At 39.8% G+C, this 27608-nt stretch overlaps 3 protein-coding genes across 5 annotated transcripts; 1 reads left to right on the top strand and 2 right to left on the bottom strand.

Annotated features, from left to right (window-relative positions):
* Positions 1-345: 345 nt before the first annotated feature.
* Positions 346-18686, bottom strand: gba2 (glucosidase, beta (bile acid) 2). 3 transcript variants are annotated; one of them, XM_040140959.1, is made up of 18 exons: positions 17459-17771; positions 16420-17190; positions 12307-12398; positions 11813-11928; positions 10943-11161; positions 9578-9817; positions 9156-9258; positions 8197-8350; positions 7478-7603; positions 7058-7242; positions 6013-6117; positions 5805-5912; positions 5313-5464; positions 4496-4602; positions 3512-3654; positions 3105-3220; positions 2460-2651; positions 346-1397 (listed from the first exon to the last, which is right to left on the bottom strand). In XM_040140959.1, exons 2-18 carry the CDS (start codon positions 16710-16712, stop codon positions 1143-1145), a joined length of 2706 nt encoding a protein of 901 aa, XP_039996893.1. In that variant the 5' UTR covers positions 16713-17190; positions 17459-17771; the 3' UTR covers positions 346-1142. The 3 variants fall into 3 exon arrangements, with proteins under 3 accessions (XP_039996893.1, XP_039996891.1, XP_039996892.1); XM_040140957.1 differs by lacking the exon at positions 17459-17771 and adding an exon at positions 18597-18686 and having other exon boundaries at positions 1143-1397; XM_040140958.1 differs by lacking the exon at positions 17459-17771 and adding an exon at positions 17783-17809 and having other exon boundaries at positions 1143-1397.
* Positions 18011-23069, top strand: rgp1 (GP1 homolog, RAB6A GEF complex partner 1). Its single transcript, XM_040140960.1, has 9 exons — positions 18011-18442; positions 18621-18736; positions 19599-19732; positions 19986-20069; positions 20354-20503; positions 20870-21016; positions 21221-21348; positions 21475-21652; positions 22676-23069. The coding sequence occupies exons 2-9, from the start codon at positions 18621-18623 to the stop codon at positions 22897-22899; spliced, it is 1161 nt and encodes a 386-aa protein (XP_039996894.1). The 5' UTR covers positions 18011-18442; the 3' UTR covers positions 22900-23069.
* A 1114-nt stretch (positions 23070-24183) lies between these two features.
* Positions 24184-25699, bottom strand: msmp1 (microseminoprotein, prostate associated 1). Its single transcript, XM_040140287.1, has 3 exons — positions 25591-25699; positions 25347-25455; positions 24184-24355 (listed from the first exon to the last, which is right to left on the bottom strand). Exons 1-3 carry the CDS (start codon positions 25697-25699, stop codon positions 24184-24186), a joined length of 390 nt encoding a protein of 129 aa, XP_039996221.1.
* Positions 25700-27608: the final 1909 nt, after the last annotated feature.

The following is a 27608-nucleotide window of genomic DNA, read 5'->3' as shown; positions in this document are numbered from 1 at the left end:
ATGTGCTGCCTATGAAGGCCATATCACATAATTCACTAAATTTTAATACTCATACCATTCAGTGACTCCTTGTGCCCGCTATGGAAGCATTTTATTCAGGTTTTCCTTTAATTTGTCACCTGTCTGTATCTTACTCTGTAACTTAACCTCTGATGTCCCTGTAGATTGTTAAAGTATTAATTGAGTTTAGTCCTATTAATCTTGGAGGCCTACACAGTAAAAAACTAGTGTCTGTCTTTTAGTACGTTTGACATTCGGTCACCCCATGCAGCTACTTAGTTGTATTTCATAACTATCACATTTGTTTTCATTAATTAAAAACACAGCAAACATCCTGTTGCATCTTATTAAGTCATTTATTCAGCATGATTGTCATGAGTTTGGATCTTATAAAACATAGTAAATGTTGCCGCTACATTTATATACTGTAGATATAGATCAACATGCAACAAGGCACCCAATGCTATTTTACAAAAAAAAAGACAAAAAAAGATTTTTTCCAGACTTAATTTCCAACACTACTCGTCACATATCACATCACTTATTACAGCATTCAAATTAAAATCTTCAATTTTCTTGACTCTTTTCAAGTGTCTATATATCTGATCCAATAATCAATCAAATTCGACTTGATTCCCTAACAGGCCTTGTGATGTACTCAACTGTTAAAGACAATAATGACTACATGTGGCTAGTATAATAACAGACAACAGTCTTCAAATATTTAGCATATAAACCTGTTGCAAATATGCAAACTTTGTTATTAACATGATTGTAAATTGTTAAATGTAGAGCTTGCATGTGTGTGTGTACATGCGTGCAAATATACAGTATGTTGCTGGAACACAAAATCAATTTTTAAATTAATATACATACTGGCTATGATTGTGACAGTGCCTGGCTACCACCCTACACTGCACACTGGCTTTGTTAAGCATAAACCATCACAGTTATGATCTCAAGCCTCAAATGACAAAATATCTGAAGCAAGACATACAGTAGAGAATTAAATTCAAGGTCTGTAAACAGTCAAACAGAGCACTGCAGGGTGTGAGCACAGATGAGAGTGGTGGCTGCAGGAGTGTTTGAGGTCATTTTCAGACTCATACCTCTCTAATCACACCAGTCTAATGGCCCAACTCCTAGCTCTGGTTTTCTCTCAAATCCTGTCCCTGCTCCCTGTCTGTGTCTCCAGTTTCAGCTGATGTGGTCTGATCCTTCCGTGAAGTATTGAGGGCTAGCTGCATGGCCCAGATGCTCAGAGGCCTCATGTAGGCCAGAGAGCGATAGATGCCTTTCTCACAGTAGGCTTCAGGAGTCTGGAATGCCATGCCGAGTCTCTCCCACACAGTCCGGTAGCAACCCTCCGCAGTGCGCATACCCTCCTCCCGCATACCCTGAGAAAAAAAAAAAAAGACAGCCACAGGGGAGTGAAGTATTATACTTAACGTTACACAGGCAACGCCACCAGCCATACAAACGTGCACTTGTTATCAGCTATTAAGTTACTTTTAGGGCAGTTTTCCTACACAGTAATCATCATATCATAAATACAAACGTAAGTGTAAACTTAAAGGAATAGTTTAAAATTTTGGGAAATACACATTTGCTTTCTTGCCAAGTGCATCACCAAAACTCAATAATTAACATGTTATATCTCATCTGTTTAATCGGCACAGGACCAAAGTGTAAAACTGACAAGGTGCAGTTTTATTGGGGATTATGTACCGTACTATTTCTTTACCAGGAGCAGGGACTTCCTGGAGTGTTGTCGTCACTAGCAACCTCATGGTGACAACAATTGCCCAAAAATGTGGAACTATTCCTTTAATAGATAGTCACCAGCACAAAATTTTAGATGAAAAAAAATAACAGACTCTTAACCACTGAAAAACTGCAACAAAACTAGTCAAGAATGCAGGCCTCCTAATGATAATTTACTAAGGAGTAATGAGCGGCACTATTTTTAGCCACTGAAAAGAGGTGAGTGAAAGAGTGGGTTTAACTTTCCTGACCTCCTGTAATGTATTTATGAACACTTGTTAATGTTGATAAATACATTACATTACACACCATGATGGTTTCATTCCTCAGCTGAATAGAAGACACAAAACAAAATCAGTGCTTTACAGTATAAAAAATAACTAGATAGGGCTGCAACTAAGTCAATTTCATTCTCAACTAATCTGCTGATTATTTTCTCAATTAATTGTTTAGCATATGTTTGTTTTGATCAACCAATAGTACAAAACCCAAAAATATTTCATTGACTATCATAAAAGAAAAAGAAAAACAGCTGCAGCAGTATAACCAGATGTGGTAAGAAGGACAGTAGATGTCACCTCAGCTCAACAGCAACAACACCACATCGGCAACATTTCAACAAAATGTGAGTATGGTACACATTACTGTTTCATTCCTTGAATGTAAAGCAGATACTAACATACACACGCACTAACCTCATGGATCATAGTGGCTGCCAGTCCGTACACTACTCCAATCCAGACCTCATCGGACTGCACGCTGGAGCGGTCAGTCACTCCTTCAGGACGCATGCCGTTAACTGCTCCCATCTGGCCTCCAGCAAAGCTCATTACATTCAAGTCAAAGACAGATTTAAGTGCACTCTGGATTTTTTCTTGTGGGAAAGCCTGAAAGGAGAGAGGAAGTGGGGTTGAGTGTCCTAATCCGAAAAACATTCCCAACTTGGCGTTTATGTATCCTACACCTTGGCAGAATGGAAAGGAAATGACCTTTTAAAAGGTCGTTTTAGAGCCAAACCTTAACCCTACTCTTGATAATAGATGTGTATTTTATTGGATTAGTCAATTGAGAAACATTTGCTGTGGACGTGCACAAATGTCATTAAACATACAATTGGCACCACTTTCCCTTATCAAACTTCTGTTGGGCAAGTTTGAGTCTAAATACATGTTTGTCAATACAGCCCCTTAACATCCATGGTAGGCCATCCGGTACTTGACATTATTTAGAGAGTTCCTCTTCATTTTGCGCTGCTTTGTATGGGCAAACAAACTCAAGGAACTCTGTGGAATTTTGGCCTTACTGCTGATGGCTGAAATATGGGGGGGGTGTTAACTTGCCTGATAGTGCCCCTCCCCCAGGCCCGACGCCCTCAGGAACCAGTGGCCTGCGCACTGGTCAGACATGACACTGTTAGAAAGGTCTCTCCCACTGCTGTCATAGTTGTAGTACTTGCCTAAACATAATGGGAAAATTAAAAATAAATAAGTCACTTCAAGTCTCAAGCTGCTTACTCTTACAAATTATTTGGACTTTGCTAAAAACAATAGCTGCATAACTGCTGCAAATTTAGCTGACCCACTAGTTTACCATACATGGGAACAAGTAAATGAGTTTTACATGCATCTCACTATTACTGATCAAAATACATGATTTGCATGTTGTTATACCGGTGCTAAACACAACCGAGTGAAGCCTCTCCATACACATACTGAACAAAGCACAACAGATGGGTGTTTGAACTTACCGTTCCACAGCAGTTGGTCAAAAGCGGCACTGCCTCTGTCCAAGATGTTCCTGTAATGTTGGTATGCCTCGTCGTTGTCCACTAGTCTGGCCATCTTACACATCACACACAGGCACGCCAACCACAGCCCACCACAGTACGCACTGTAAAATACATATAAACAAAATGACACCAGAAAACAAATGACAGATGAGCGTCACACAGCTCTTAACGAATGTACTTTTAATTTACTAAGTGATGTAATAAGATCCCTACTTCATTTGAATCTTCAAGTTTAATTACATAATACACAAATTCAGTAAATTAAAATTTGTCAAGTCAATCTAGCCGGTGTATGAATCCCCTTACATGGCTTCAGTTAATTTGCCATCTTTGAAGCATTCTGTATGGCGAGCCCTCTGTCTCTACTGTCAAGTTGAAAACAGGAACTGTCAGTTCTGGAAGCCAAAGCCTATTATCTTTGGTACAGCCTCTGAACTTAACCTCAGCTCTCAGGTCACATTTAGAGAAGCACTCCAGCTAGTGATAACTACATTTTTCTTGCTGTTTGTAACAAGTCATGCTTCCTCGATTTCCATTTCCTTCCCTCACTCTCTCCCCTCTGCCTTCCAATTTAGACTTGATGTTTCAAGGGAAACTATCATACAGTAGTTTCTTTCTTAGAGGACTGCCCAATCAATTAAGGACCCGGAATTAATTCAATAAAAGGGGTTACATTTATTTTGAGGCGAAGCATTTTGTGCTTCAAGGCTCCCAATTTCTTAATAGTATCTGAATGTCTTAATGGACTGTGTGTGGTAATAGTGACTGGTCAGTATCACTGAGCCTTAGCTAAAATACTTTTTTTTCTTTTTTTTTAATTTAATTTAATTTAATTTAATTTAATTTAATTTAATTCATTCATTCATTCATTCATTCATCCCTCCCAGGCTAGTGTAGAACGCTCCCATGTCTTTCCATCCTGTTCACTCTTTAAACTCTCACCTTGGTCCAGTCACTGTCCAGCCGTCATAGGTCTGGTCAGCATATCCAGAGTTTTCTATTAGTCCATCTCCATCCAGGTCAAACTTTTTCTCTGACTCCATCACCACCTGATAGTACAACCAAAATAAGACAGAGTGGGGAAAACTTTGATTAAGTGACCAAATAATCTAATAATCTAATGGCCTACAAATATTTACACAGAGAGTAATTAATAGGGTATTTCAATTACATGGTCTGCGTTTCGACTACAGCTTCACAGCAGGGGATAGCCACACCAAGCAGCACTGCTGTGGTCCTGGGGTCCTCAGCAATTAAATTGTGCTGAGACTAGAGAGAAATCTTTGTTTGTAAAGACTCTCTGTGTTCAGCTCGCAGCACTTTTGTAGCCACCCGAAACTCTGTGGTCTGGAGTCTAGTGTCACTCCTGTGTTCGCGTTTCCACTTTGAGATATCAGCCTGATTTTATTGTTTATTGATCACTTTCAGCTGTATCAGAGCTGTGTGAAGTTACTGCTAATACAAACCGAACCTGTCCTACTTTGCCTGCTCCACACTAAAAGCTTTACACTGGAAAAGCGGCAAAATTCTTTTATTATGAATAAGTTACAGGAAATGCATATTTTTTGTCACCAAGTTAGCAGAGCTTCATTAGCAATACAGGTAAACTACTTTAACTTGCTGTACAGTGCAGTGGAAAAACACTTTTTCACACTCACAGCATGGCTCAGCGCGACTAACGGTGGAAAAACCCTATAAGACACTATGTCAATTATGTCTGAACTGATTCAACTGACTCAACTAGATCAGTCAGTCATACCTGGCAGATGGGCCACATGTCCTGCAGGTACTGACTGTCCTGGGTGAGATGAAAGTCCCTGTAGACCTGCAGGACAAACTTCAGGTTCAAGTCCTTCCAGTCTGCAGTGTCATGAATGAGGTAGGCATTCACCCTCTGCCATGGCTCATCATCTAGGGACAGAGACATCATATGGTACCGAGAGACAGTTCGTGAAAAAACACAAGCCAGTTTCAAGGCTCGGTAAGTTGATTTTCATTTGGTAGAGAACTGAAAAGAAATCTACCATTGCCTAAAAAGGTAGTAAATAAATCTTATAACATGGTAAAAATGGTAGCAGCCATGAGTTATGATGTTTTATAGGAGATAAATGTGCTAAAATTTGCTAAACCACTAGTATGGGCTTTCAATATGGTTTTTAGTGCCAAAAAAAAAAAATTAAATAAATAAATAAAGTTATTCCACTCCACTCCCCTCCCCTCATTGTTGTACTTAATGTAGTCTTTCTCCTACCTGGGTCTCCTATGTCATGAGGCACCACATTTTTGGCCTTGACAGAAGAATACCGCCCACTCATCAGATGGAGCCTCTCTGTTGGGTCCTGCTGAATCACACTGCCAGCTGAGAAGAGATCAACGCTGTGAAGCCTGGTATTGCGCTTTATCAAATACACAAGCTTAAATAATTGATAAAACAAGCAATACAACAGCACTTCACTCACCAATATCGTATTGTACACTCAAGGCAAGTTTGGGCCACAGCATGATTAGTGCAAAAGAAGCATAGAAGTGCACATCGTATGTGTTGTACATTCTGTACTCCTGACCTGAGAAACAATAATAGCTTAGTAATATAGGTAATAAAACACACATTTAATATAGACAGATTTTTCTTTTCACTTTTGCCAACCCTGAATATTTCTCAAAAGTTTAATTATACAGGTACTGCAAGTTTCTTCAAAATTTAAGGCTATGTTAATGTTTGTATTATAGCTGAAAGCATTTCCATTTTCTCATGTGACAGATCTGGTTAAATACATGTGGGCACCGAAAACAAACCAAAAAGGAGCAGGGGGGTCACATTATTTTCAGTTCTGACCACATGGATGAAACCATAACACTGAAACTGTCAGTTCATAATTTTGGCAGGGACACTTGCTTTGCTTAATAAGTATTAGCATGAAGAACCAGATTTTTTTTTAAAAATGGTAAGAAACACAATTACTTCTAGCTCTGTGTCATTTCCACTTCACTTCTGTATCAGATATGTCACATTATTAGTTGGTGAACCTCAATCAATGCGGGCCTCTGGTGTTATTAAAGTTAATAATTTCTAGACCTTGATTTAAAAAAAAAAATATATACACGTTACAGTACAAACTGATAACATACTATGACACAAAGTGCAGTAGAGTTGCAACAAATATTTGCATTATTGATTAATTTGCCAGTTACTATATCGATGTCAGAGAATAGTGTAAAACCCCCAATCCCAGGCTTCAAGCTAACGTCGTCTAATCTTTTGCTTTCAAACAACACTCTAAATTCAGTTTACTATTATTTAAAAACAGAGAAAAGCCTCAAATTATAGAAGCTAGAACCAAGGAATGTTTTGCATTTTTGCTTGAAAATTACCAAAATTACTAACTGATAATCAAAATGGCTACTGCTTAGTTTTGTGACAGTAAACTAATCAATGATTGACTAATTGTTTCAGCTCTAAACTGCAGTGTCTAGTCTTGCCAAGTGTTTCCCAATGGCACTTACCTTCTAGGTAGGCAAAACGGCCGTACTCCTTGACGACAGCCGGCTGAGCTGGAAACGGCTCGTCCTCGCTGCACATGCCGCCACTGATATCAGCATCCTCCTGTAGCTCCGTCCACACCGTCCCTCCATCCGCCACGAAGTACAACTCGTTAAACAGGGCCGATTTATACCAGGAGGGTAGAGAACTGTAACACACAAGTGAAATACAAGCCAAGGAAATGCAGTGCATAAATGCTGAGGTGAACTGACAGTTCGAAAGCAATTATAAGCATTCATGGTTTGGAAATGGGATGTCTACTTTGATAAACCAATTGAAACCGTATGTATTGGTGTTGAGGTCATCATAATTTATCATCTTTGGTTTACTGTCTGAGGATCATTTTTCATTGAAACTACAAAGCTTTCGGAGCTGTGAACTACCTGTCCTGCAGAATTGGCCTCTGCCACTCCTCAATGGCCTTCTCCCACTGTCTGTAGTGTGTTAGGGCATAGTGACTGAGAGAGGGGGACGCATCCCCTTTTGTCCCAAAGTAACGAGTGTATCTCCTGGAAACAGAAAAGCCACAAGCTGGTAAAGTCAGCACAAGAATGCTTCATGTTCATCAACAAAAGCAAAAAATACAAAAGCAGAAATCATTGTATCTGGATTATTTCAACATTTTAAAAGCATTTAAATGCATCATCGTAAGTCTAACATTTGAATTCCATTACAAGATCAGTTTTTTTAGTTTTTTTTTTCTTTTTTCTTTTAGGTTTGGGGTATGTCATTTTCAGTTGGGCCTGAGGCTTTGAAATAGGACACCACATAGAAAGTATATTATTTAACAAGACTACACCAGTGTGGTCTTTTTGCATTGTAACCAAAGAACTATGGCAATGGTGCAAACACAGCTGAAGGGAACAGTGTCTGCATGTGATAGTGAAGCACAACACAACAGCCGTACGAATACTATTCAACATAAAGAGAGACTCACACTATTTTATGATGACCTGTGTAATGCATTAACACTAACATTACATGACCAAAGCCATTTGAAAATGTTTAGAATAATCTAACAACTGCTCATTTCTTAGCGCTTTTCAGTGACACTGATGTTCAGTTAATGTAACAGAGGAAACAAGAAGCTTTAGCTGTGTACCTGATGTGTTCCCTCTCTCTCGAGCCAAAGGCGATTTTGGGCATGTCCCAGGCCAGGCAGAACTCCAGGGTGTTATGGCCCTGAGCCGGAACTGAGCAGCCCACAGCCAACGCTGCTGCCACCTTCTCTCCCTTAGGCGTCGGCGGGCTGGAACCTGCAGAAGTAATACAGAGAAGGATGAAAGGTTATCTTAGAATACGTCGTATTTGAATCTTCATTTAACTCAAAAAAAATGTTATACTTAGCAAACTGCATGAAACAGAAAACCACCACTGAAAAATTTACATGAACACACTGTGGTTTAGCCCTTACGGACATTGATGAGCTTCTAGATCCTTATTGACAAACCCACAAACTGACAGTCAACTGACAAAACTTTTTATAGCATCTAGGAATAAAAGACTAAATATTTATATTTGCTTTTACAAGCCCCAAATACATTTTCATAAATGTGCGTTTCTTTCAATGTTTCTGAGGCCTTTCTTGCCTTATCAGTGAGTTAATAGCAGAGAAATTAAAGAAAATGAGGGTAGAGAGATGGCGAAGACTTGCAGCTAATTCTGGGCCGTGCTCAAACCGTGTGATTCATGGTGCATTCCTTAAACCTCTGGACAATCACAGTGCCCTGTAAGTAAGTGTGACTTTTTCTTAAGTCGATTTTATCATTTTCAATTTCTGCCAGGATTTCTCTTTGATTTATACAGTGTATCTTTGTGTCTGAAAGACTCGGTAACCCATTTTAAAAAGGGTTATCCCAAATTCTGCTTTGCTCTGTGATATCTGCTGACAATATTTAATACTCAAGTGATGCATTCCTATAGTGGGTACTTTACTGTGAATCAAATTCTTTCATTCTAATTTTTTATGTTACTTCTTCATCCGGAGTAAACAACAACTTTAGGCATCTGTTCCATTATGCATCAGTCTCATCCTTCCACAACCTATTTTTAAGCACTGACCTGTAGGAGAGTCCAGTCGTCCATCAGTGATGAGGTCACCCCACAGACCGCTGCAGGTTCCCTTTGGACTGAACGCTGTCTGGTGACTGACCTCCCTGTCAGGCTGTTAAAATGTGCAATCACACACACACACACACACACACACACACACACACACACACACACACACACACACACACACACACACACACACACACACACACACACACACACACACCTTTGGTAAATCCAAAATTTACTGCTCATTAACACAGCAGATTTCACAAAGAAAACTCAGTTGATCATTATAAAACCACTTCCAGATAACAGAGACTATTGTTTAAAATCCATGGCTTTGTTCCCTGGGTATTGCTTGAGCAACTACTTAAAAACTACCACAAAAACGTTCTTGAAGCTGCTAAAATTATAGAAATAAATCAAACCTGTTCCCGGGCTGCAATGCACAGGGTGTAAGGGTTTACAGTAGTGCAGTGATGTAGCAAGACCCCAGACACCGCCTCCCCCTCCTTCTCCAGGTGGAATGGTTCATTCCAGTGTCCCCCGCTCTTGTCGTCTTTGTGTCCTGACCCATTGACCATAGTAAACATGATGGAGACATCTAGATCGTAGTCGTTTTTGTTCTCTATGTCCCACACAAATACAGCCACTGGGAGACTAGAATCCTGAGAGAAATAAGATGTGTATAGTTGAATGACTTCAAAACTAACATGTCAACATATACTATTTGAAATGTTGTTTTACCAATAGCAAGTATTTCCTATGTATATTTGAAAGTGCTGCGCAACATGCACAAAAAGGTTTTGCGGTATTTTGAGGAAGAATCACCCAAATTAATTACTTTTTTTAAAATTTAAAACGTGTGCATTTGTCAACATGAACAAGGATCAATAACAATATCCAAGGCAAGAACAAAGTCTTTATAAGAAAATATTTGACACTGATCCTTATGTCTTGACCACCCGAAACCAATTTTAACTTTTTAATTAACTTTTATGGATTTCATGGATTATCAGTATACTGCAACCCATCTGTTACCCATCTGATTGCTTGGCTAAATTAGCTGTTGTGTAGTGTCTAATAATTCACAGGGCTCGTTTAAAACATTAATCATTTCCACACTTGGTTTGTCTGCTTGACTTCTTATTTGTTTGGTCAAATTCAAATTGACTTGTTAAGGGTAAGACATGACATGTTTCATAATTAAACATCTTAATTATAGCCTGACCACTACTACATTTTTTAGGGTAATACTGATATTGATATCTATCGGAGTTTATAATTTCAATAATGATACATAGGCCAATAGAATTTTTTAACATAAACACATAGCATAAACCACAATCTTGACATGGATCCATTAGATTTGAATTTTTAAACAATTGTGACCAAAATACATACTGAGTGGCACATTTGACAGTAGAGAAAAGAGGAAAGAGAAAAGAGGAAAAAAAAAAAAAAAATCAACTTGTCAGTGCTCTCTGTTGGACAAGTGATGTAAAGGTGACGCTGTTTCCAAATTACCTCAAATCTAATTTGGCATTTCTGTACAAGTTCATATACACTGTAAGCATATCCACTGACAGCGATAGAGCAGCAATTAGCTAATAATTTGCCCATTTATCAGTCTAGCTCTAGTTTTAATGACCAAGATGTGAGGGTTGAATCGAGAACCTATCCTTTGTTTATTTTCTCATATCCACAAACTCTGTCTGTTCGAGCTGCAAGCGCCAGACAAAAACATCATGACACATATTGGGCTGAATGAAATCCAGGGATGCCTCGGTTACCTGGTAGTCATGGGGAATGACAGGGGAAATCTGCCTGCAGGTTAAGGTGACGTTCTGTCCTGGGAGGTGGTAAACAGTCCAGGCGCGGGGGTACAACGCGTGGTAGAAGGCATACTCCCCACAGTAGCCCCAGTTCCAGCCTTGTAACACTGGAGGACGCTCTACAGATAGCACCTGCTGGTAAACTGTTTGTCCTCCGCGTCGCAAACAAACTGTGAACTAAGATGAAGAAAAATAAGCAAAAGAACATGATAACATAGTCCTACATTTTTTATCCTTCGTTTGTGTTTATGTTAGGAGATGAGACATTTAAAAGAGTTTTTTTATGAAGTATGTAATTTACTCTCTTGGGACATGAATAAACTTGAATTGACATCCGTCTATTCAGGTGGAGAGCACGGTCGTGATAATGACAGTAAGAAAAAGACAGCAAGTTTTTCAAGGGACAAAAAGAGTCGCACTCTTTCCTCGAAACACACCATTCTCTGTGTTATAGTCTACTGAGGCTGATGTAAGTAAATAATCTGGTATCCCTGTCTCCTCTGCTATAAAGTTGTCCCTGTATGACTGTTGAGGACTAGTGCATAACAGCACCATCCAAATAACAAAATAGACCCATAAATTTAGACTAGCTGCCAAGAACTGTTTTTAACCATGGGCTATTACTTTTTTAGTGAAAGCAGCCCCATTGTAGTCTCAAGACAAGTGACTACTTCTCAACAGTGTAAACCTTGACTTAACCGCTTATTAGTCAGCAGATTATTGTACATGATTTTAGGAGACCAAAATATATAAAGCCAGATAAATTAACATTCTTTATGATGTATTATACTTTTGCACGAATCTCAGGCTGTTTAAGATCTTGTATACCTGGTTGGCTGTGACAGTTTTGTAGTGGTACATTCCAGGGTTGAGTTGCCATCTACAGAACTCTCCCCTCCAACCTCTTGTGATGGTACCTCCTCCAATGCCACCAAGTGGAGCACCTGCAAATTGGGAGTACAGAGTTAACACTGAGAAATAGTATCATATCATGTCACTTCATAAATATTCATACAAAAACAAGTTACAAAAGGCTTCAAAGGACAGGCCCGAAAGGTTACCATTGCCTACTTAGGAATCAGATGTGGAAAAGTGACTTTTCAGTGACTTTTATGGTCTTAATTGGTGAAATTCAAGGGTTCAAACTAGGTTTATGTCTAAGATTAGACAGAGTTTTTGAGCAGACCTAAACTGATAGTGCATTCATAAAACAGGTTGTTTTATTTAAATAATGTGTCCCACTTGTCTCTCTCTAATTCAGTCTTTTAACATAAAACTTGACAAACGGAGCATATTTTGTTGTAGGATAGACCTGAACTCACCATATATTTGACGCAAGGGTTGGGCACGAAACATATCAATGAATGGAGCCTTCTTTTCCACCTGGGTCTTCTTGTACCACCATTTTAGATACCTGGGTGAACACATATACAGTATACAGTACACTGATCACCTTACAAATCAGAAGTAGAAGGATGTGAAAGTTAATGAAGATGGCCAAAAACAAGTGAGAATATTGACAAAGACTCAAAAACCATCAGAAATAACACCGTTAAACATGACATGTTAAGACAACATGCACCCTAACTATGGGCATATGTTGAAGGGTACTGATTAGGGATGCTCTTAATTTTCAAAAAGGAGCTTACAATTACCATCATAAGCACATGCGCAATTAGTAATCATGCTTTCTCTCCTTACTTGTTTATTTTTCTCCAATCAGTCAGTTAAATGCAGCTACAGCTGTTTCCAAGCCTTTAGCCTCTCAGCCTAAGCTGAATTCAACAGTGGACAATTTGCACACTCACACTCGCTCACACGCTCACACAGGCACAGACTCACACAGACACACGCAGAGAGAAAATAGGGGCATTGTGCAGCTGCATGAAGGATGCACTTGTAAGATGAAGGGAATGAAGTCAAAGTGGTAGCTCTACTTTATCTGGTTGACGTTAATGGTGGGGGTTTGTGTACAAGTGGGTGTGCTTGTATGTCTAGGTGTTGTAGTGTAAAATATTAATTAGGCTATGTTACACAAGGTCTCAAACAACTCCTGCGGCCAGAGGCTCAGAAGTTCAACATCAGAATGGTTAATCTGTTTATGCTCTGAATTCTGATCTCAGACATGCTAGATTTTCTGCTAATAACCCGAAAGTATAAAGTTCCTTTTTTGGTTGAGCGGCTGTATTGCATTAGACAGGCCATTAGTTCAGCACGGAATTTGCTACAGTGCTTGTAATGCCCCTAATTACATTTGTCCTACATCGCTTTAGCTTTTAGCTGACAGTCTTTATACACTGCAGCGTTGTGCTTGTATTTCCAAAGTGGAGCGCTTGGAGTTTTAGTTGCCCTTGAAGGGTCTCAAGAGAGCCCTGGCAAAATGAGAAACAGACCAAATGTGTAATAAGCAAGACTCTTACTGTCCCCTTGCATAGCATGACTGTGATATATCTGCAGCAAGCTGACAAGTTGGTGAACAACACCAATGACTAAACACTGACTTTGCAGGTTCTGCAATTTCTCGCTTTTAATTTGCTTCCTGTTTGGACAACTGGCCAATCGGTATCACTACAGACATTTCCTTCTGAGGCCAAAACAGCAGGTGTCAAAGCAGTGTTATTAAAAGCTAGGGGGTTTATGTTTACATCCTAGTCTGTTTGTGGTCCAAGACAGATGTTTTGCAGTGACTAACATTAAATCGTTTAGGAAGCAGTAAGGTATGCAAGCTTCATTGTCAAGATGCTCAAATGACAGCGTCCGCAAATGTTTGTATGTTTCTAGTATAGCAGAGTTTCACCCAGGAAATTCTTCAGCGGAAGTGGGAAGTCACTCAGATCTGGATGCATCACATCTTGTGATCTTTACCCTAAACAACAGCCACACCTGTTAAATATATGCCATTTGCTGCGGGAAATAGCCCTTCTTCTGTTCCAGGTGAGGTGGCCCATCTCCCCTAAAATACAGTACAGGAAATTTTGGTACAGTAATTGAATATTTATGCCAGTAGCTCGTCAACTATCCACAAGAACAAAAGTCAGAACAGGGAGGGGGGTAACTTTGTGCCCAGCATTACGACCGTGTATACATAACTGAATAATCAATAACATTTCAGCTTTCTACTTGTGAGGAAGATCCTGTGCAGCTGCAAAATTGCCGTGCGTGACAACACAGCGTCTGACTGTTTGGAAAAACAATAACCTCAAACGAAAGCTCAGTCCAGAGAGACGACAATGGCACGCCGGCGATAGAGCTCCACTCAGGAGGAGATGAAAGGGATCAGTTGAAGCGTGTTATTTGAAGCCGAGGCAGGTTTCGCTATTGTCAGGATCTTGCTGTTCTGCAGCTCAGCTGGAATGCAAACAATGGTCCTCACCCTGATCTTAAACTGTGAATGCAGGCCGAGTAGGCTACTCTGAATCTAACCTGTGTATGCCATCTTGTTTACAACCAGCAGTGCCTAAAGCTGCCTGTATAGCAAAATGAAGAGTTGTGGTTTTTAAATTTCTCTTATTTTTCCCCTCAAGGCTTAATCATAATGGACTGTCACTTATTGTGACACACTTAACTTGTTTGTTTTGGGTACAGTATACTGTACAAAAACAGATAATTTACAGTGTGTGTGTGTTGTTTTTTTTTTCCCCCACACAGACCTTCCCCTAGTGGTAACTAAACATTGCTACACCTCTCACTCAAATGATGCGGAGCTGAAGGTGTGGCTATACCTGGGTTTAATACTAACCCCGTTTTTAACACCCTCTAAACAGTCTCCTCCTCCTGCATAACCACGGTCACATTAATCTGTGCAGTAATTAACAAATGTTGTCATGGCAATAAAGTGGAACAGGTCACACTATGAATGAGAAATGGGAGAGAGCTCTATCCTCTGTGGCAGCCTAAGCTAAGAATGCAGTATGTTTGTTTTAGGGAAACATTTCAACAGATCCCTGATAAGTTAAGCAAGTCTGTGCCTTAGTATTAACACAAACTGTTTTCAGAGAGCTTGCATGAAAAAGAAGTATGTTCAGTCCGGATCCCTAAAGAGCAGGCCTGATGACTGACCGATGATGACTGTCACGCCGGACTCACTCAGGCACACAGCCAAGGACTTCTCAGTCAAGCTGCACTCTCCAGATTTAAAATGATAAGTGATAGAAAGTGTTGCTGGCTGTTCACCTAACAGACCACAAAAGCTGCAGAATGGGCTACTTTTGCATCTCAGATGTCAGCAGGTTGTTGAGGATACAAACAAGACCGGATCAACAGATGTGGAGATCTGTGCTAGGTTTTTTTTGTTCTATATCTGTAGGCAGACAATTCAGCTAAGAAGATTTAAGCTCTATTTTCTGGCAACTACACAAGCAGACACAGTGTTTCCTGTCATGTTTCCGTGACTGTAAATGATAGACCACCTAAACCTTCCTGCCTTTATTGCTGGAGAGGTTTTGAAGTCATGGAGGAGTAAATAAACTTCACCTTGAACTTGAAGCTGACCTGGAACCAGGGCTGTTGAACCACTTTAAAAAAAAGTTCAACTACATGTTAATTTCATCTGGAAAAGTTAAGTCTTTTCAGTTTACCACAACCTTTTGATTTAAACGAAAATTTATAGAGAACAGTATTGCAGTATTACTGTCCAGTTTGCTAGTATGGCAATACCAAGGGAAAATCATTGGCAAGAAACACCAAGAACTATCTATCATCTGCACATCTGCACACAGCAGAATGGCAGAGGAACATTGCAAAAGAACCTTTCACCCCTTTAAGCAGATGTGTAAAGTGCTCCCATTTGGACGCAGAACAAACACAGGCACAACAACTCACTCACTCCTTTAGCCAACATTGACAAAAACAGTAAAAGGCAATGCACCATGGTTATCAGCTTTGAATGCACTTAATATTCAATTAGTTTAATATTTTTTTTACTGTTTTATGCTTCTTTTGGTGTTACTGTGGTGAATGCTGAAATCTTTTATCTTTTTAACTGCAAACTAAAGCTCCATAATATGGACCATTAATTGTTTTACCATGTTCGGTAATTGGACTGCTTGAAAAATTATATATGATAACTTGTGGCAGCATCAACCATTTTAAGGCAGGATTGCAACTCACACCTGCTCTCTCTTTCAGGTGTCGGCTGAGAAATATGACACTAATGTGCTAATGCCTCTGCAGGTACTACACCATGGAAACAATCATGTGGGTTAAAAGGCCTCGACCAAAGGTTGCTATGACATATTAAGGTGGTAATTGAAACAGCCAGTGTCAAAACAGGTAAACTCTCCATGGCGCTCAAAGAGTACAAAAAAATATTTACCATTGTCAAATTAATGTTTTCAGTCCCTCTCCTTAATTTGCGTCTCCTCATAATGAATAAAACTGTTTGTTCAGTCTATTGTCCGTACATTTATTGGGGGACCATAGAGTGAAAGGCTCACCTGATTCCAAGGCCGATGTGTTCCCAGATGTTGGACAGCGAGACATCTTTTGCTTGAAAGGGCTTTCTCTTCTCCTTGAACTCGTGTGCCAGACAGATACGCCAGCCATCCTTGGGTACTCCATATCCCATTTCCTTGGAGACATACCTACTCATGAGGTCCGCTGTGGATTTCTCACCCCACTCTGTACTCATTTTATCAGGATTTCTAGCAATAGGAAGCTTATAGTAGTGAAAAAGGAATGGGCAAACACTGAGTGAATATAAATACAAGGCTGTCACAACCTTTTGCATACAGAGTGGATCGATCGTGCCTTCACCATGGAGCAAAAACACTAAGGCGGTGGTTGCATGTGGCCTAGAAATCTTGAAGTGGATCAGTAAACTGCAAAGAGTATTTCCTGTTGGACAAGCCGATCCTCAACTGACAAGTTCTGAATATCTGCTGGACAGGGACCTACGGGTAAATAATTACTCCCTCGATTGGGAGATCCCAATGCCATTATAAGGTTATTGCTGTCCACATGATCATTCAGTCCCTACAGCTCCTTATGTTCATTTTCTAAGGGGCTATTTGCATCAGTTTTCTTCACCATCACCCACTGGATTCTTTTTTTTTTTTTTTGGAGAGATGACAGATCCCTTTGCCTCCTTTGTATGGAGTCCGGATGTGGCTGTGCTGTCAGCTGTGGTATCTGAATGGGTGGATGGATGGACGACAGCTTAAGCCCGACAACAAGTACTGAGGATCTCAGTCATTCAGTGGGGACACCTGCGGTGAAATTAGACAGGGCATAATGGTTAAAAAGTTGGGATCACATTTACCTGGTGGACATTCGAGAGGGCCGATATCAAGCAAGCATTTCAGTAGCCGGCATTTAGCTGCAAAAGCGCAAAACTGATAGCATTATATCACTTTAATCATTTAATATGTAACGTTAGCTTAAGACACCGCTTCGCTAGCCAGTAAACAGGAGCTAACTCTACTAGCTAACTCGCAATTAAATGCAGTAGAGAAGAGACTGTTATTTTTACAATACCAGAGCGATATCGTCATCCCGCTACAGCGCTAAACCGCCTTCTGTCAGTATCCTGTAGCTTCGGCTAGCACAGTATGGAAAAAGTTTGACTGGGTTGGGTTAGTGCCCTCAATTTGCCTCTCAGGCAGCAATTTCATTTGAGGCTGCTTACAGATACCGCCTCTATTTACAAGCAGATCCAAACCTCAACCAAGCAGTCAAAATACATTAAATTAGAAACCAAAGAATGGCTAATTGTTGTTGGAGTTTGCTGGAGTCAAAATCCGTAAAGATTGGACGTAGATGATGCCTGACAGTCCCTACTTAGGAACATAAAGTGCAAACCTCGCATAACCGCTGCCGAGCCTGTACCATTTGAAGTAAGAGCGGGGGGTTGTTTTCACTCCCACTTTTCAATGTTTCCTCGAAATGACAGTCATCGGCAGATTTTGATAAATACACAGTTTATAAATAATTTTTTAAAAGGTCTATGTAAAATGTGTGGTGTTAATGCACAAAGCAAAGGTTATTTGTAAATATTGAGCTTACGCCTCCTTACTAGTTACCGTAGCAACGACCACCTCTTGTTAGCGCTGCCACGTGACGTCTCTTAAATGGCCGACCAAAAAACATTACCGAAGTTCTGAACTGCTGTTTTATTCTTGAAATAATGGTTAACTAAAATTGAGATATCACTCGGACGTTGAGCAGAACTTCTTCTCAAATAAAATGCATGTTTTTTGATATATGTTTCTATTCTTTTGAAGTTTTGTTTTCCCGTGGTTCGTGATTTGTTGCACAGCAGCGGATATCGAATATTCCTTAGATTTTTTTTTGTTTGTTTATTGTAGCTGGAATGGTAGCTAAATAGATAATATGTCAATGTATGTCCGTCCCTCTGGACATATGGTCAGATATTGAGTTGTTTTATTCGAGAGGTAAATTCAGGTGTGCCTCGGGATAAGACAACGTAATTGTCTCGCAGCAGTATCGTTTGAGGCCAAGGTATGTGTTCAAATTATCCTTAAAACAAGCTATTAGCAAGCTGGACGAAACAAGTTAACTTGTGTATGCAGTCTTACAGCACTTTAGTATTAACAATTCTTTTTTTTCAGATCGCAGTGTGCTTTGCGATCGTATTCTTATCCTGGTAACGTACCCTTGTTGTTTTCTAACATTACAGATGATCGAGGTGGTGGCTTCCATGGCCCGAGGCCCCGTGTTTCTGGCCGGGGAGCTCATGGAGTGTCTCATAACTTTCACCAACCCGATATCCCACCTCTCCACCTCTGCCAGCAGGTATGATTTTACTCCTCTCACCTCTTGATTGATCACAGACCTTCACATAATACATGCCAGCTTCTGTCTCTGAGTTTGCTTTGTGATATATTTATGTGGTAAAATAATTAAAATGGGATGTCTGGATTAAGCCAAAGCTTGGGAATTAAATCCAAATCATGGAAGACTGCTTCACAAAACCACAGGTTAAATATAATTTAGAGAGAAGGCAAATTAAAGCTATTCCTGAAGAGCAGTGGTTACGTGCTTTTCGTACAGTTGCGACAACTGGTCGAATAATAAATTAGTTGATGGACAGAAAAATAATCAGCAAAAAAACCTGATGATCAGTTAAAACGTAAAATAATTTTCTTAAGCAATAATGGCAAAAATGTAAACGTTTGGGTTCCATCTTTTCAACTGAGAATATTTTCTGGCCTTTTTTTGTCTGTGATGGTAACATTAATTACTTTTATTAATTTATCATGGGGTTTTGGACTGACATTTGAAGACGGAACCTTGGGCAATGGGATCTTATAATGCGTGTCTGTCAATATTTACTAACATTTTTTGGAGCAAATGATCATTCATTTGGTTAATCTGTAATGAAAATAATCGGTACTTGCAGCCCTAATTTTTTGTAATCTTTGTATCGTTGTTTTATCGTTGCATTGTTGAAGAGAACTTTCATTCTGTATGTCATTGCCCCGTGTACAGTGACCCTGGGTACCTGCTATCTAAAAAAAAATTAAGATCTAAGCTGAGAATCCTGATTTGTTTTGGTTTTCTAAAGTAATATGTTGATTTAGCTTTTAAATGAGGTGTTTATTTTGGTGAGATTTAGATGCCATTGTGTAATCCTTGTTTTACAACTGTGTCCCAGTGAGATGCTGGCATGGGCCAGCGCCCAGATTCACTGTCAGTTTCATGCCAGCGAGAGCAGGGTGGCCCTCCCGTCCCAGGGCAATAAACAGGATGTCCAGGCTGAAAGCGACACAGTGCTAATTCCAAGTAGAGGTCAGTGCAAGGAGGACTTGGTGGAACCTGAGATAAGCAGAACTGAAAAACACTATTTTCTATAGTAAACATTTATAGAAGTAAATTTACATGAAGTATTTATTATGTTTTAAATAGACAAAAACGTTTCGTTACTAACTAAAATACAGCAAAGATTTGAAAGGATCTGGATATTATTAGTCCTGTTTCAGTGGCCTTCTTTATTAATGTGTAAAATGCATCAAATCTCCGCAACAATTCTTTTCTTCTACAGGAGAGCGAGGGCAGTGTGTGCTGGACACACCACCTAAGATACTATTTTGTGACCTGCGCCTGGACCCTGGGGAGAGCAAAACCTGTAAGTGTGTTTGCATATGTGAAAAACCTGGATTCACAAAAATCAACAAGTTTAAAAATGAGCTAAATCTTTTCACAACATGAGTGTAACAAAGTTGTGATAAAATAACTTTCAAAAGATTAGAGGTATGCCTTAGTACATGTCTCAGAATGACAACCTCTTTACAGACCAGTTGGCATTAAAGAGATTTAGAATTTTTAATATCCAGTATTTTTCTCCCAAATGGTCATGCAGCGTTTACCTATGAACTTATATCTTTCTCTTTGTGATTCACTCTACCACAGATTCATACAGTGAGGTTGTACCCATAGATGGTCCTCCTAGTTTCCGTGGTCAGGCAGTGAAATACGTCTACAAACTGACCATTGGCTGCCAGAGAGTCAACTCTCCCATCAAACTACTCCGAGTTCCCTTCAGAGTGCTGGTTCTGCAGGGTGAGATTACTCTGGATCAATTTTAACCTCAAATTCTTGTATTTTGCACTTTAAAGCTTTCAGTACTAATGAGGTGTGTCACTTAGGTGTTGAAACCACAAGAGTGGTGAAATGTTTACTTCTGCTTTTCCATAATTCTTGGTGAAGATTAGTATGAGGAAAGTTATAGCAGCACAACAGGCCAAATGCTGGTTAAGATTTGCTGGTTTATTCTAGAAAGGTTTGTGTTAAGTGAAAGGGACCAGTTTATTTTTGTGATTTTTACCACTGTCTTTGGTCAGGGGAAATAAAGACAATAGTCTCGTCATGTAACTTCTATCATACTGTGTACATGTAATGTCTGACATTTTCCTGTCTGATCTGTAGGCATGCCAGAACCTCCATTTCCCCAGGATGAGGAGGTTTCTCCTTCTAACCCGTTCCTAGAGGAAGAGGAAGCGAGCCGCAGGGATGCTCGGCCTTTGGAGAGAGCACTGGACATGCTGATGGTCACCACCTCAAGACGCTGCCCACGTGAGTAATTTCACATAGTATGCATTATACAATGTCTAGAGAAAATGTAAAGAAGACACAAACTGGATTTTAGTAAATGCTCTATAATGGGGGGGGTTAATTAAAAGAAGGTATTCTACATATAATCCTCGATTATGATTTACATTTTCCACAGTTTATTTATTTGGGTTTCCACTTTGACCTGTGTGATTCTGTTTTCTTTAGACATGTTCAATATCACCAATATGCGAGGGAAAGTGGCAAAGTTCTGCATCTTCAAGACTGTTTACAGACTTGGGGAGGACATCATCGGCACATTCAACTTCTCAGAGGGCGACATCCCCTGCTTACAGGTGTATTTATAGTTCTTGTATTTGTACGCTGCTGCACGCTCAGTTTTTTTTGTACAACATTGGATTTTTCTAATTAACCAGTGTGGGAATTATGACTTCCTGTACGCCCATGTATGTGTTTTCCAGTATTCCGTGAGCCTCCAGAGTGAGGAGGAGATCCAGCAGCAGTACCAGCGGCGTCCCGGCCAGGCCGTCAGTGTGACCGGACACGGGCGACACATGGAGTCCTGCCTCCACACTGCCTCGAGCCACTTCTCCCTCCCCATCCCGCTCAATGTCACACCGGGTTTCAGCACAGACATAGGTCAGTCACCAATAGGCTGAAACCTGTCTGATGTCAAACGTGACATCTCAAGTAATTGCTCAGACATCACATTTCTGATTTTTGTTTTTCCCCCAAATAATTGCAGTTATTATAATATTTACAGTGTCTTCTAGCATTGAAAATCACAATGGTTAGCCTTACAGGGCAGAATTTCTTATTTCTTATCTTGTGTGTGTTTCTTTTGGTCAAACATGAAATTTCAGACTCCACCACAATGACTTTGTAGATCAGTGTTGTCCAAACCTTTTGCCATAGTGAAATTGTTGGTACTGCTTTTAACAGAATGTTTTAAGAGCCATTATTTTCCTAAAGGTTAATAACAAAAATGATTTACACACATCACAAAGATAAAATATGTTACGCGCATAGATGCAGACTTTATCGTGGAGGCAAATTTGTCCTTTGTCCCACATGTCCAACTTTTGTTAAAGGTATCCTCTGGAGGTTTTTAATAATAGTAACTCTATGGAGTAACATCTTTTTAAAAGCAGGTCCCAGTTTTGATTTTATCTTGTGCACGCACACAAGTTTGTGGGAGACATGATACCCATTCCTGATTTTCTTTCATGCGGTAGTACACCAAGAAAAACAGCAGTGTGCCAGCAAGAGACGGGAAAGAAAAAGACAGCTGGCAAACATGAATGTAAAAAATTCTGTCTCCAAAATCCAAAATCTGTCTTTTCAAATGTTTTTTTGAGGAAAGAAATGTGTTCAACGTGTTTTTTCATGAACAGTAAAGTCATATTCAAAGACTAAGGCATCTAATTTATCTCAAGAAAGAACTCAGCTTTTAAAGGTGGGCAAAAATCTATTTAGTTTAGTTTATTGAGTTTTATTTACAACATTTAAGAGGTTATTTAGGCCTTTATTAGTGCCTTTTAATTAACTTTGTGTCATATAATCAACTGAGTATCAAGCCCCATTTTAACATGATAATATGCAGAATAAAGTCAAACTGTTACACATGAAGGTTAACACCCAAATCTTTACCTCTTTGTACAGTATCTCTTAGGTGGCGGCTGCACTTTGAATTCGTCACCGCCCGGGAGCCTATGGAACCACCCACCGTTCTGCAGAACCAATCAGAGGTCACAGTTTGGGCCGGGGCAGAACTTGTCGATGTGGATACCTTCAGCTGGGATCTGCCAATCAAGGTCCTGCCTACCAACCCGGCCTTGGCATCCTACGTGTCCCAGTTTACAGGGACCAACAGCATTAATATTTGACTGTGAGACTATGACCGAGAGATGATCAGGCATTAATATTGTGTTTCTGGGGGTCTTGACAGATGATTGTGTGGTCCTGTCTGTGTGTCTGTGTGTGTGTCTGTGTGTGCGTGTGTGTGTGTGTGTGTGTGTGTGTGTGTGTGTGTGTGTGTGTGTGTGTGTGTGTGTGTGTGTGTGTGTGTGTTGGGGGGGTGTTAGCACAGACTTGCACATTTCAGGAACAAAGAATCTGTTTTTTGTGTTTCCATTGTAAATGCAGAGCCATTGATGGATATGTTAAGTATGCAACCTATATTTTGCCTTTTGTCATATGCATTTTTCGATGCATCCTAACTTTGAATACATATTTCTTTTAGGAAGATCAATTCACATTGACAATGTGAAGTGCAGCTATCGCTGTGGTTGTTGTGCGTTTATGCATTTATTTGATCTTTGTCTCCTTTATTCACTCGCACAACTGATATTTCTGACTTTATGAGACAGCTCTTTCTTATCCATGATATTTTTACTGTTTAACTGTCTTTCCTTCAGCTTGAGCAAAGGCTTCACTGACATGTAAATACTACAAGAGAAAAATTAATTAAAAGTGTGATTTAAATTTGATAAATTATGTGTGAGGGAGTTATCCATTACTAAACAGAGTTCAACATCATTTGTCTTTGTAAACAAGGATTTTATTTGGAGGTTAAATGAGTTACAGCAGAGAACAGGTCAATTTCAATAGAATTTGTTGTATATATTAATACGTGTGTGTGTATATATATGCTTATATTTACAACAAGTCATTATTGGATTAACTAAAGATATGGCATTTGGCTTGGTGTCTCCAAAAACAGATTTCTTTACAGTTTTTGGCATGAGAAGTTCTACACACAATCTGTATTAAAATAAAGTTATGTAGCTTCTTCTTAGTTAGAGTTAGAAGCTTCAGGCCGCCATTGGCAGACAAACCGCTTACTATGTTACCTAATATATCAAATATATACTGAAAAAGAAGTTTTATTTAAAGAAGATTGATGCCTGAATTTCCTAAATTTGTTTACACGGTGCATCATTTGGTGCTCGGTTTCATAAAATTGCTGGAAAATGCTGCAGTTTTACTTAAATATACTTTCACAGACAAATGTCACACACGTTTCCTTCATTAATAATACAACACCAAAACTTACACAGGCTGTTAAGGTTTTATATTTGTACAGTTATGTATATGATAAAAGTAGTTATTTAACTGTAGTGAGTATTGGTTTCACAGGCAAACAGATAGTCGTTGGTTTGAGTGGTTTTCTACCCCTCGAGCTGTTGCTGCAGCTGAAGTGATCCATGGCTGGGGTCAATGAAGTTCGCACCTGGGGAGCAGGGCAGGCGGGGATCGGCTGCCTGCACCAGAGACACTTTGCAGGTCACTGGCTCCACCCGAACCTCACACCACGCAGGGAAATCCACCGGCCGATGTACCCTGGATATCGATGGAGGTAAAGGAGAAGACTCGATGGCTTTTTGCAGTTTTACAGTCACTTTTATGGCTTTAAAAAAGAAAAAACCTTTCTTTGCACTCTCCACTCTGTTCTTTGTAACGTGGACCGACACTATTTGACTCAGTTTCTTGTGCTGGTTCAGTGGTATCACTGTGCGCATATAGGAAAATCGACAGTCGCCGGAGGTTGCCTGCAATGGTATGAATTCTGCAAAACAGTCAAGTCTTGACAACATTTTGAGGAAAGGGCTTGAATAAAAGCATAGAACAAGTTCTTTAGCCTTAAATGCCAGTGGTGGAAAGTACTAAGTATGTTTATCCAAGAACTGTACTTGAGTTGAGTTTTGAGGTACTTGTACTTTCTTTTCAGTTACTTTATACTCCTACATCACTACATTTCAGAGAGATGTATTGTGCTGTTACTCCACTACATTTATTCTACTGCTATGGTTAATTCTTACATTCTAAATTAAGATTTTTAAATACAAACATACGATCATCGCATAAAATATCGTAAAAATCGATTATAGAATATGATATATTCTATTTGAATAACAGTATGTAAAATAGTTCAACTGAGCCTCAACCACAGCTACAACGTTAAAATGCTGTTTATATCAGTAATAATAACACAGTAGTCTTATAAAACACTTTGAAATGGTCTGTTTTTACTTTAAATACTTACGTACATTTTGCTGCTGTTATCTCTGTACTTTCATTTGACTAAAACAGAACTGTTAACAGAGAAATTTTAAATTGTAATGTTGCTACTTCTACTTAAAGGCCCTGAATACTTCTTACACCCCCGCCAAATGCAATACACAGCAAACCCAGATTTTCTCATGGCACATTAATTTAGACCCACTACTATGAAGTAACTTGTACTATTTGGTTCAGTCTCTCTGAAGTTGACTGACTGCAGTACAATAACTGTGAGCATCTGGACACCAAACCACACAGTTTGTGTACTCACGTCTCACAGCAACCGACACCGACGGGGTGCAGACAGGTGCACTGCATACAAGTGTTGTCCATCCAGGTTTCACCCAGTGAGTAGTGTCTCCCCTCAAACACACACAGTGCTGGAACAACATGTGACAGTCAGAAAATTTGCTCAGAAACATGCTGCTGTTTATTATTATTTTTTTAAGAATGGAGATCTGTTTTAATTTTTTAAGTAAAGATAGTCAATGAGAATTTAAAGATTGGGGCCTCACCTTTGGAGTTGAAGTGGCACTCCATGGGTGCAGCAGAGACGCCACTGGTCCACAGAAGAAACCCTGCAGCTGCAAGCAGCCAGTTAACCCCGGCAATCTCCATCTTCATCTGGTCTGGTCAGCCTCTGGTTCCTCTTCTCCCTTTGCACCCTCATTTATACATCACGAGGCTTTACGACGATGGCGTGGAGGTGTGGTTATCACCGTCATGTGGCCCACAGTCCTGGCTGTGGAAGGCATCAGCGCAGCCATCCGCTGGGAATGAGGAGGAGGTGGTTTGTGTGGAGGGGAGGTAAAGAGGAGGGAATCTTGTGTCTTGGCACTGTTCTGGCACTCCGGAGATCACCTCGTTGCGCTTCAACGGGCATGAACCTCTAAAGTGATAGAAACAATGACACATCCATGCGGTGACTAAGAGAGAAAAGGGTAGGAGAGAGGTGAGATGGAGGTCAGGGAGAGAAAGAGAGGTGACGTCTAAGGAGAGGAGGAGGAGGAGGAGGAGAGAGGGATGGAATTATCAAACATGATACATTACGTTTCAGCCTCCAATGGTTTTGTAGCCAGGTTGCCATCCAGCCACTGAATATGTGACCAATATAGATGCCTAAATATTGATCTGTAACTTCACTTGTATAAATAAACCAAATCTTGTCAAAAGTCGAAATGTATAGTGTTGCTATAGTTACTACGAGGCCCTCAATTGTGTGAATGTACAGACAGGTGGAAAAGTAAAGGAAACACCTCAATAAATGACTACAGATGCTTCTGTCCAGGGCAAGAGGAGTCACTGAATGGCTTGATGTGTTTGAAACTGAAATGAATCATATGCTATGGCCTTTACAGTCACCAGATCTCAACTCCTCCTCTTTTCTTAACCCAATGATGAAGGCCATAAGATGTGGCTGAAAACCAAGTAAGAGGACCTTGTGATAAGAATTTTTGTCAAAATGCTAATGAAGTACATTTTATGTTTTAACAGTGCCATCCCATTTTTTTTTCAGTATTTTTTTTCACAACACATTTATCGAAAGAGATCGTGATCCTTGTGTAAATTATTTAGCTTATACATTGGTATTAATTTTTTTTTTTTTTTGTATCAATTTTGGCCTCTGCCCCAGAAAAACATGCCTTCTCCGTGTAATCTTTGCGTCAGCTCTCACAAGTTCATCCTTGAAAAAAAGAAGAAGCAAAATGTCAAAAATACAAAATGTAATCTGGCCTGACAATGCAGCACAATATTGCTCCCTGGGCCAACAAAACATTAGCTCATCTTCTTCCACTTGTTTGCTATCTGCAGTCTGAGATGCAAAATCATAGGAAAAATTCTCTCAAACCTCTCACAGGAGGCCCCGGGGCCTCATAACGTGGTGTTTTACGTGTCTTTTCTCTGGTACCCCCACAGTAGTCGGAGAGTGTTGATAGGTCTCCCTCATCCGTCACGGTTGCTTCTTCATTCAGTTGTATGACTCACACTTGCCTCTCTCACGCCGCTCAGTTTTACTATGAAGACATGTTGCAGTTCAAGTTTTCATTAATATGAACATATAGGTAATTATAAAGGCCTGATGGAATAGTTTGGGAATTTCAGAAGTCAATTTCCTTATTCACTTATATGTTTTATTTGGATACTATTTCTACTACTGTTCTATAAGTTCAGCTAGGGTGGTGCTGACCTCTGCAGAGCTTATGGGTCCCCTACATACAGCGACGATGGGTTCACACCCTGATTTGTCAATTGGTTGTCGTCAGCATTGATGGAAAGGGAGGACCTCATCACAACAAAAGATGAGGATTTTCCTGTCACACGCCTGTTACCCTTCACGGATATGCACTTAATTGGTGACAAGTGCGTTTTAACTGGGGAGAATTTTCTGCTGGATGTTCACCAGACTGGCGTCATTAAATCATCATACTTGGCATGTCGAATCTTTGATAAAAGGACTGTTTTGTTTTTTTTCTGTTTTTGTCATATCCATTAACCTCCATGTAGACAAACTCTACCCTAAAAGGCTGCTAAA

This window comes from Xiphias gladius, chromosome 12, assembly GCF_016859285.1.
Source record: "Xiphias gladius isolate SHS-SW01 ecotype Sanya breed wild chromosome 12, ASM1685928v1, whole genome shotgun sequence".
Lineage (NCBI taxonomy): Eukaryota > Metazoa > Chordata > Actinopteri > Istiophoriformes > Xiphiidae > Xiphias > Xiphias gladius.
This window is presented reverse-complemented; position numbering and strand designations above follow the sequence as displayed.